Source organism: Microtus ochrogaster, linkage group LG1 (genome assembly GCF_000317375.1).
Source record: "Microtus ochrogaster isolate Prairie Vole_2 linkage group LG1, MicOch1.0, whole genome shotgun sequence".
Classification (NCBI taxonomy): domain Eukaryota; kingdom Metazoa; phylum Chordata; class Mammalia; order Rodentia; family Cricetidae; genus Microtus; species Microtus ochrogaster.
The window spans coordinates 52,733,927-52,745,499 of NC_022027.1; the positions used below are offsets into that span (position 1 = coordinate 52,733,927).

At 39.9% G+C, this 11,573-nt stretch overlaps 1 protein-coding gene across 2 annotated transcripts in view; it reads left to right on the forward strand.

The window, feature by feature from the left end:
- Arhgap24 (Rho GTPase activating protein 24) overlaps window positions 1-11,573 on the forward strand; it is a 418,579-nt gene that overhangs the window by 195,260 nt on the left and 211,746 nt on the right. For both annotated transcript variants that reach the window (XM_026785338.1, XM_026785337.1), the window contains exon 3: window positions 5,816-5,903. In XM_026785338.1, coding sequence (XP_026641139.1) covers window positions 5,816-5,903 — 88 coding nt within the window. The remainder of the gene's footprint in view (window positions 1-5,815; window positions 5,904-11,573) is intronic.

Below are 11,573 nucleotides of genomic sequence, written 5' to 3' on the forward strand. Positions count from 1 at the left end.
CCTCACTCCGACTCTGTCTTCTCTCATGGTCTGGGCCAGCCACCTCATACACCTCATATTGATGCTGTTTCTTGGTGCGGCCTGGGCCAGCTGTCTTGTGCTGACACTGTCTCCTGGCACTGGTATTTTTTTTCTTTATTTATTTTGACAAGAAAAACATAAGTAAGTAAAAAGAAGTCTGTATCTGTACTTGATTTCCTTGTACACAGGTGCTTGGGTAACATTTTTGCATATGTTTAAGCTGGCATACCCAGCAGGTTCTCAGTTCCCAAGTGTAAGGATAAGTGTGTCTAGAGTAACAAAGTCTGCATGCTGTATCCTTAATTCTGTGAATTAACTGAAACAGTTTAGAACATAACAGTTTCAGTTTTTATATTTTTTTAAAAAGTAGTATTCTTGCCAACTAAGAATTCTAAAGAAAAAAGAAACTAAAGGATAATAGCCATCAGTATAGTCGAAGAGTATTACTATTTCTCTGGGCTTTTTCTCCCCACATAGTATGTTCATTTGGGATTTCTTTGGCAAGTAGAGAAAATATCAATGTAGTTTCAAGGTGACAGTTGTAACATTGAATGGGTTTTCTTAGAAAGACGCTCAATGTTAAAGCAACCCTGATATCCAGCCCTGAGTTGATTCTCTCCAGCTGCAGCACGTTTTTCTTCCATTTCCAGCTTCCAGGTTTAATATGAAAATGAATGGCATGGCACTGAGGAAATTTAAAAACACTTTTCCTTAGCCATCAGCAAACCTTTGGGATCACTGCAGTCAGTGTCTTCTGTTCGTCTGGTGTAGATTTAGCTGCTAGACGCTGCCTTTCAAGGTTAATTCTGGGTCCTGCACACTAGAATGTTAACTGCAGAGAGGGTTTAATTAAAATACGGCTTATGTGGGGCTATTTTACCACCACTTTTCTGGTCCATTGATGATGGCTTATTGGATTATTTTACCCCAGGGTCTCAGAGTTTTTCCCCTAATAAATATTTAACAGCAGTGACACTTTCCCTCTTTCTTTTTGTTTCATAAAAAAATCATAAATTCCCAAAGTAACAACACCCTCCCCTCCCACCACCTTCTTCCCACTCCCTCTTCCTCCGATTTCCCCCTTCTTCTTCCTCCCTTTCTTTTTATTCTACCATAGACTTTACTTCAAATTTTTACTTTTTAAATTTAAAAACCCTTTTAATAATTTTATATATGGAGGTGTTATTTGCACCATTCCCAATCCTCTATCCCCCTCTCCAGCTCTTCCTCTGCTCCCTCACTTCCTCTCAAATTCATAACTTCTTGAATGATTATTGTTACATATAACACATGTAGACACACACATACATGCATGCACATATACATATATGCATGCACGCAAGCACGCACACACAGCCGACTAAGCCCTCATTAGTATTTTCTCACCTTCTGAAGACATCACATTCACAATTATTTTCCTATGAGAAATAATAAATGCTGTAAAATGACCATGTGCTGGAGAAGACCTGGCAACAGTGGAATGACACAGAAACTGTATTAATTAAAACACTGCTCAGCCTACTAGCTCAGGCTTCTTATTAACTAACTCTTACATCTTAAATTAAGCCATTTCAATTAATTTGTGTGTTGCCACATGGCTGTGGCCTACCGGAAAGGTTCTGCCCGGTGCCTGTCTCCTTTGGTGGTTCTATGGCATCTCTCTGACACTGCCTTCTTTCCTCCTCTGTCTCTGCTTGGAATTCCCGCCTTGCTTTATTCTGTGCTGCCATAGACCCAAAGCAGATTCTTTACTAACCAATGGTAATAAAGCATATTCACAGCGTATAGAGGGGAACCCCACATTAACTGTCTAACGCCAGAACAGTCTTTCTCAAACCCAAAACCATTGTTATAAATGCCATCGTATGACCAGACCATTTGTAGATACAACCTTGTTCTTCTCTTAAGTATACGAGTATCCAGTGGGCTTTTAATAACAAGGCCTTGTATAAGTTAGTTTTATACCATTATGTCTCCTTTGAGTAATTCTTAAATATGCTGTATGGCATCCAAACACTACTTTCTTCACTTAATTTTTATTGTCATTTTATTCTTCAAGTCTAAAATGAGCTGCAAATAGTTATGCACTATTTAGCTTTAGCTGAATAAATTAACAAAATTACTTGATACAAATATAAAAGAATCAGTTTGTGTGGCCACAGTGAAAACTATTGAATAATATTTATTTTCCTTATCTCACCTCAAATAAAAAAAAATCTCATCAGAAATTCAAAATGACACTACTTTCTTCTTTAAGCTTTCATGATTATTGTTTATGCTAGAAAAAGAATCTTAAAATTGTGTTCAAGAAACTAGGGAAGTGTGTACATCTTTACTGTACAGACATACTTTTTTCCAATCTGTTCCAAAGGAATAATCCTCATGTCTATTTTCACCAGAATCTAGCCTTGCTCTAAGTTCTTATGGCTTTGGTTCCCTGGTCAGATATTAACTAGAGATTTCTTTTTAAGAGCAAATTAAGCTGAAATCAAACTACAAACATACTTCGTTTTCTTTTACCGACTCTAAGCTGCCATACTATGAAAGATTGTATTTATCATACTCCATTTTGAAGTTACAATATGTAAAGGATATGACCATTAGAAATAAATATAAATATAATTTCAGTCTGAATATGCTAACTATTAGCGTGTAATTATTGCCACCTATTCTAAACCATCAGAAATGTTATACTCCCTTCCCCTGCCTGAGTCTTCTTCCTCTAGATATCTCCAGTTTGTAGTGCAGCATCTTGAGCATCACGGTACAGTAGAGAACGCTGAAAGAGAAAATATGGACACTTGCACCCTGGCTGTTGTGTAACTCAAGATCCCAGCCAGAAAATCACAGTGTCATTCCCAAATGAAGAGTAGAGTCTGTGTCAAGTAATCCATCAGAAAGTGTCATGGGGGTTAATGGAATTAATGAAACAGAGAGGGTGTTACTCCCTGGGAAGTCTGATGCTTTAAAAACAAGATGTAGGCTTTATGGAATCCCTGGAGGAACTCACTGATGACAGTCATTCTCTGTGCTAAACTGGATAGGGTGAGAGTTGGGAAAAGACTCCTTGAACCAAGTATTACTTCAGACGGCAAAGAGAAGATGATGCAACATAAAGAACAAAATCCTGGACTTCGGAGTCCAGCCTACTTTGAATATGACTTTTAAAATTGTTTTTATGATTTATTTTATTTTTAATTATGTGTGTCTGTGGGTGGCCTGTTACCCATGTGCAGGTGTGTGTAGAGGCTGGATGAATAGGATCCTTGAACCTGGAGTTTCAGGCAGTTGTAAACTGCCTGTTAAGTGTGCTGGGGAGCAAATTCATGTCCTTGGAAGAGCAATACATACCCTTAACCACCTAGACATTTTCTCCAGCTAGAATATGGATTTGTTACACTAACAGTGCACATTTACTCACAGTAAATATATACATATATATTTATATATGTCCAAGTATAAATACTTAGTTTTACTCACCAGGCCTTTTTTGTGAAGATGGGAAGGGTGCTATTGATAAATAATGATATCAACATAACAGGCAAAACTATGGCTATGGGAGCCCACCCAGGTAAAGAAGCTAACTGTGCCCAAGAACACAAGGCATGGTATCAGTTATATACGGAAGAAAGTTTTGGAGCCCACAATTGCCACATTGCCTTTAAAAAGGGGTTTTCATTGTCTTCCTGTGACCTGTAGTGAGATTATATGCTCAAAATGCTAGGCATTAGTCACAAATTAAGAATCAATTAATGTAATTGTAATGTTATGTCTATCAAATAACCAGAGAGGTAATATCTTAGTATTATGGGAACATGATAACTTTTCTAAAAAAAAATAGCTAGATCATAGAAAAACCACAGGAAAAGCTAAAGTTTGATGAAGGAAAAGTAGCTTAGGAAGAGAAAAGAATATGAAAAGAAATGGGTCGGAAGAAGCTATCCAGGTCTTCATTCTAGAAGAAAAAAAAATGTCACAAGGTACTTTTATGGTGGAAAGGAGGAATTAAACATTTGTTTCTAAAGGATACTCATATTGCATTGAAAACCAGATTGGAGATGCTAAGAGCATTACGAAGAACCCAATGAAGAGGTTGGGGTACACTGGCATAGCAGATCATACCCCCTGGCACAAAGGAGGGCTGGCAGTAAACTAAGGGTGGAAGGCAGATAATAGCTTCCATAGCTGTAGCTTTTGCAACTGAGTGAAGGATGCTGGTAGGCACTCTGCTAGGGAACTCACGGTGGGGACTAGGTGCAATTACATTTTAATTTTAATGTAATTTAATCGAGTTTAAAATACCTTCTTAAATAATGCAGTTAGAAATGTCAAACATGCTCTGAGATTACAAGAGTCATTATTAGAGACATCTTGATACTGAATGTCTAATCGTTATTGAAGTCATCAATGTGGGTGAATGTGAACGATTAGATAAAGAATTGTTAGAAGAGATGGACTCAGTGGACAAGTCTTTGGAAAATTATGTCATAAGGGCAACCAGAGTCAGCAACTGAGACTCCACCAACAGAGATGCAAGAAAGAAACCCAGAGAAAACCAAACCAGCAAGAAAAGGGGGTGCTTCAAGAAATAATGATTAGAGCCCAGTTGAGTGGCCATGCCTTTAATCCCAGCACTTGGGAGAGTAGAGGCAGGTGGATGCCTGTGAGCTCAGGGCCAGTCTGATCTACATAGTGAGTTCCTGGATTGCCAGAGCTATTTAAGGAGACCCCATGTCAATAAAACACAAAAAAAAAGAAAAAGAAAAGAAACAGCGGTCAATAGTTTGATACTTCGTTGAGGACTGAGCTTCATCAAGCATGTACCTTAAAAGGGTCATGCACCCTCAATCACAGGTGCAAAGACAAGGCTGCAGTGGCACGTGTGAATAAATGATTCAGTATAGGCAAATTTTGCTAGATAAAGACAAAATAGGATATAATATGGAATGAGTTATTAAGGGCACCTTTTAAAATGCAGTTGATATTTATGTTTGCCTTTACTAGTGGAAATGATCCATTGAAGAGAGAAAAAAATCAGATAAGAGGGATAATGAAGACATCTCAGTCCATTTTGTGCTACTATAGTAGAATCACTGAGACTGGAAAATTTATAACAAGCAGAAACCTTTTGGTTCACATTCAGGAGGCTGTGAGCCCAATTGCAAGGGCCAACATCCTGTCAGTGTTGCCCCGTGGTGGAAGACAAGGAGGGTGCTAAAGAGAGCACGAGATAAAATTTCAACCTCACTTTATCATGATGGCCATCAATACACTTAGATTCTGAAGAATTCTCACGATTTCTATTCTTCCAGGCGATCTAATGCCAAACAATATTGCATTAATATTAAGTTTCCAGTCTAGAGGGCACATAACCAACTCTAGCAAGATGAAAGCCTAATTTGAACTTTGGCATAAGTTATTTTTAATGCTTTCATCTTGAGTTTTTATGGTTATAAATGGAAAAAAATAATATCTCCTCCTTAAGATTATACCAACCGTGAGATATTATAGGATTGGTAGAATGCTCAATAAATTTGCTGGCATGCAGTACACTTTATAAACTGATACTTAAAATGAACCCAAAGTTAATGTTGTCTAACACACATGAGATATTCAACAATATGTACTAAGTGTAAATGAATGTCATTATGACTTGTGGGATTTGATTATCATAAATGGGAGTGGGTTTGATGAACGTGGCCACTTACTGGGTCACAGACACAACTTGGATTCTCAGTTTGCTGCTGCATGGAGCTTGCCCTTATGATGACGTTTGGGAAATTTGTGTTTACAGGGTACTATTCTTCTGCCTGGAAATAAAGTCATTGAGCATCCATGCAATGAAGAGAGCCCAGGGAAATTCCTTTTTGAAGTCATTCCAGGTAAGATCAATTTTCTGTTTTGATTAAATTATTGCTGTTTCGTGTGGGGGAAAGTGAAGACAGCAGGTTTTGATCTCCTTCAATTCTGGCTAAACATTAATTGAGAATACAAGCATTTGCTTTGGCTATCATTTACACAGACAGTGACGCCACGTTTGCACACAGATACAAGCAAATGTGCACCTGTGTGCATGCATGTGCTCATGGCCACAGGAGGTTCATTTGCCCATGAGACTCCTGAATTGGCTGGAACTGATGAGATGGTTGTCAGGGACCGTGTGAGATGAGCCTAATTTTATAAGGATCTTGTGATGGAAACTTTTCTTGAGATCCATTCAAATTCTGTTCCCAGAGGATTATCTGATGAATTCCCTTGCAAAACTGCTTTTTTAATAAGTCTTTTCAATTAAAAAAAAATCTCTCAATGCCCACGTAAGAATTATTACAGTCCTGTGTCTCCACTTTGCTTCCAAACAACCACGTACACATGTCTGGCCTGTGGACCGAGGATTTGTCTCCCAGGTCATCAAGAGTGTTCAATATCTGCAACATCTGTTCACTTTGCTGTGTTCATTCTTCTTGGCTATCTGCTCCTACCCGGTTTAGTCTATCTAATTCATACGTAAATCTTAGAATAGCCCTGAAACTGTGCCTCCAAAGCCACAGCCTATGTCTTTGATAAGTTCTTTGGTGTCTCCTTATCCCCTGATAAAAATAAAAGGGGGTGAAGAGTGTGTTTTTATAGAGTTGGCATTGGACAGCCTGGTTGGTGTGATATGACTGATTTCCATGCAGTGTAGGGTGGGTGTGAATTGATTCGTGTATGTAATATGTAATTTGTATCAATAACGCCGGCACAAAAGCAGTCAGTCTGACCTATTTTCCCAAATTAACAAAGACTGGGATTATAAAACGTGGAAGCATATTTTCCCCCTTAGTGGAAACAGCTGTAGCATTGACCTCATCAGGCTCAAGATGGAATCCATGACTAAATGTTAATTAGTGCAGCTGAAGTGAAGAAAGGTTAGTCCGGTGTGTTGTGTTATTTGTTTCCCTCCGGGGAGAACACACTGTAAGAAACCTGACTCTTGTTTGCCCTATTAAAGTCCTTTTATTCTTACTTCTTAGAGGAATACCTCCGATGGAACCAGATTCCAGATGTTGCAGAGGCTTTGAAGTATCAGTAGAGGAAATCTCTTTCTCTATTTACCCTCTCACACCAGGGCCTGTTGGCTTTTAAACCAGTATGGTATTAAATGGATGGCTTCGGCTTTTTATCTCTAGTAATAACGTCAAGAGTCTGTCCACTCAGTCAGTTTGCTAGCTGTCCATAGATCGCAGATTTTAGAAAAGGCTCTGTTGTGAGGTGGGCGTTCTTGAACCAGTGTTAGAGTGCCAAGTCTTCAGGTCTAAGACACTGTGAAAAATTCGTTCCAATATGTTTTGCCTGGGCACGTGTCTTACAGACAGTGCACATGCTGTAGGGCCTATGATACACTGCATTGAAGACACTGAAGGCTACGTGCTAAGAAGTCTGGAGTCTGTAGAAGTGTGCAGGGAATTGGGTCTCGATGCTATTTCCGTAGTAGTACTCACAGGGTTCTCACACCTCTAGAGAGACAGGTCGCTGTCTAAATCATCGGTGCTGTGAGTTAAGATTTACAGTTCCACAAGGTCTTACAGAGCACGGAGAGAATGTGACAGTTGTGCTTTCAAAGGGAAGCTAGAAGCTCACAGACAACTCTGAACGTCAACTGTCTTTGTTACTAACTTCAGTAACTGGGGTTTTATTTCTGCAGAATGACGTTCCCAGGCAAGTACCTGTGTGCTCAGTGTAAGAATATGGAGATCTATTGTATATAGTAAATGCTGGACTTTTGAAAAATTAGGATTATTTACAAACAGCAAGACACTTGCTTTATCTTTCCAAATGGGAATGGCAATATGATATTTTCCAGTTTTTCCAACTGCATAACGTTTTAACATGGGAATTTGAGAGGTTACAGTGAAATGTTTTCATTAATCAGAAACTGAAGGAAGAAAGAATTGGAACTATATGGCTGGCACTTTGTATTACATGTATTTGTCATATATGCATGCATATATGCGGCAAATCTATATTCTATATTGCTTATCTCTGTAGAGTTCTCAGTTGTCACATTACATTTTACATATAATAAATACAGAGCCAACATACCTGTCCTTGTGGACATATATGTCAGACTCTAACTACCCAAGCTATGTGAATGAATATGAGACACTGAAATCCTTTAATCCCATTGGTTCCTGGTGATTTCCCACAAAGCTAGTGAAAACCTCCAGCAAGCTCTTTGCTATTTATACCAACACTCTATACATGTATACAGATTTGTGTGAAAGGGCAGTTTATTTTCACGTAAATTACAGCTTCATAATGTATTCGAATATATGGATTTTTAGGGGTATTTTGCATTCACTTGAGATATCTAAAACTAATAAATAATAAGAAAAATGATGAATTTTCAACAGAATTGGGAAACTTGCATCTTTGTATATTACTAATTCATGTTCATTTGCATATCACATTTCTATGCTGATGTTAGACTTGTAAAATCCTAACTGGGAAAACAATCCACTCTAAATAAGTGTGGATTTTTTTATAGATTTATTATCCCTGAAATGAATTATCTTCTGAACAGTGCCATGACTTACAACATCTCACTTCAATTTTTCCAATTTTCTACTTTTTTTTCAAAAAGATGTTTGCCAAATTGGCAAATTTGAAGACTATACAGTCAGATGTGCCAAATTTTAGAGTGGAGGGAATGTTTCTGGCCAAGTACTAAGCCTTTGGGAAATATGATTGAGAAAAGAATGTTGGCAAATTTTTTAATTGAAGAAAGAATATGTAGCTGGTCTTTGCTTCTTAAAATGTGTTTGGGTTGAGCTTTTCGTCTTTTGTTACAAAATGAGCACACTGATGAATGGAGCAATAAAGCATTGATTTTCTTAGAATCACATCCCAAGAAGAGTAAAAGGGAACGCAGACCCAGCTAAAGAGGGGTAAAGAGAAAAGAGGGTTCTGCACCCTTCTAGGCAGGAGCAGCATCTTCACAGTTCTAGCTGCAACCTTATTACTCGGCACCTGTACACAGTTGTGTGTATCTGTGATGTTGCCGAAGACGGCGCAGCTGTGTTGAACTGTTGGTGCTCTGTGAGGCCTTCCCTTCTGCTTCTGTGACTGGAGGCTAAAATGAGGAGGGGGGGCATCCTGCCCTGCTTCCTTCTTCTTCTTCTATGCCTTGGTCTCTGAATGTAGGGCTCCTGGCCCACGGATGCTGTTACTGGAATATAGCACCTCACACCGCCTGGTCTTTGTGCTCCCCTTGGAATGGTAACACTTTCACGGTGGACTCATAGGGTTTTGTGTTAGTGGGATTGGCAGTACATGCACTTCCCATGGCAGGCTGCTCCCACTGTGTACGTGGTCCTTTTGGATGGAATACAAGAGGACTTACTGTCCAACTGCTTTCTTTTAGGGTATTTAAGCAGCCAGCACATCCGTGTTCCCAGGCCTGGAAAGGGAGGGAAACCCGGGCTGTTTCCCTGTTCCCATATCTTGTGCGCTTGTTCTTTTCTCTGAGGGACATCAACCATAGGATATAGCTTAGCCAGCGACCTGCTGGCTTCAGGTTCCAGCAGGAGGCCTGACCTTGGGAGGAGGAGGAAGATTTCCCAGTTTACAAGCTGTGTCCTTGCATCTTCCTGACTTCCTAAACAAGCATGTACAGTTTGTATTTTTTTATGTGATGAGTGCTTTGTCTCCATGAATTATGCGTGACATGTCTATGCCTGGAGGCCAAGGGGGAAGAAGAAGGTGATGGATCTCATGGAACTGGAATTGGAATGATGTTGACTACCATAAAGGTGCTGGGAACCAAACCTAGGCCCCCTGCAAGAGTAGCAAGTGTTTTTAAGCACTGAGCAATCTCTCTATCCACTTCCTGATTTTCTATAGCTGGCAGACAGTCTTTCATATCCCTCAAGAGTTTGTACCTACCATGAAGCCACTCTCTTAGAGAAGCATGTCGAGTTTCCTGGTTGTGCCTTGTAACCATCGTGACAGCGCTCCATGTCTGACTTGGTTTCTATCCTTAGATTGGAAGGGATGCAGCTCCACATAGCATCTACGGTCAGCCAGAGGCAGGGCTTGGTCTCTAACTTGGTTTCTTTCCATAGCTTGCAAAGAATGCAGTTCCAAACAGCATCCATGGTCAGCCATGAGCAAGGCTCCATACAGCACCTCTGGTCTTTTCAAATGAGAATCAAGGGCTTTAACAGCACTGTGTTCTTCAAGTTGGAGTCCTTCAAGGCAACTCTAGGATAACATAGAAGACATGTTAATACAGTCGCACCTATAATCTTAGAGCAAGTTTCTGTGAAACTCATCCAGATGGAGAGTAACGTGAGGGCTCTTACTGGCAGTGCTCTCTGGAGATGGCTCACTGAGAGAACGAGAGGGTTGGACTGGGACAGGCAGAACTGTCTGCCTGCCCCTGCAGCTGAGGCTGTATCTAAGTCTATGGAGCTCTGAAGGTGGAATGCCCCTTGAGGTTGCTCAGACACAGGATCTGGCTTTTATTTTCTAAGATCAACTACTCCTTGGTTATAAAGCAAGATAAATCCAGGCCTGGTGAGTCCCTGAGGCATTAGAGAACATCTCAGCTTCTTTTCCATGACTCTTTTCTCTTAGTCCCCACAGGTCCTTGATGGAAGCAATATGGTTACAACCGTTACATACATGAAGAAACTGCTACATGGAAAGATAATTTGCTCAAGGGTGATAAGCTAACACTGACTGCATTAACTAGAGTCTATAAATATAGACATGTATTCTTCTACTTGTCTCTGTGTGAGACTCTCTGTGCATATAAAACAGTGTGTTGCTGATTTACAGGCCAAGTTTCAGGAGACTATAAATGTGTATAAATGTAATTATGAGGGCTTAAAATGAGTCAGCAGTATATTAGAATCTGGACCACATTTTCAGGAACATAGGCATGTGAAGTTACTTGCTTTTGACCAAAATAGATAAACAGAAATCTCTCTTCATCTCATCCATTAAGATAGAGAGTTTGAACACTTGAGGTGAGAGTAAGCCTTTTAATTTATTCGAAACTATTCACATATTTAAAAGCATCATAAAATGAACGCTGGGTGAAGATGCCTGCAGACTCATTGCAAGCCTTGCTAAGGTCACAGCAGAATGTTAAGAAAATGCAAAATGAAAATACACTTGCCAAAAGTGTTCTGACCTGATGGGAATAACACCCTCCAAGAAACTGTGCTCCCCACGAGCACCATTAGACTCTGAAGCCCAGAGAATAAGCACCAAGGGCGCTGTTCTCAGGGTCTTCACGCACTCCTCGTACACACTGAGTAAAAGATTGACCATCTATGCCCATATGCCCTATTCCTCACCTTTGCTGCCTTGACGAGCTTTAATACAAGGGGAGAGTCTTAGTTTTACTGCAGCTTGATATGCCATGCTTTGTTGATATCCATCAGAGGCCTGCCCTTTTCTGAATAGAAAGGGAGGAGGAGTGGTTGGGAGGGATGAGGGGGACCTGGGGGAGAATGACTAGAAAAAGAGGAAGGATGGGAAACTGCGGTCAGGATATTAAGTAAGTA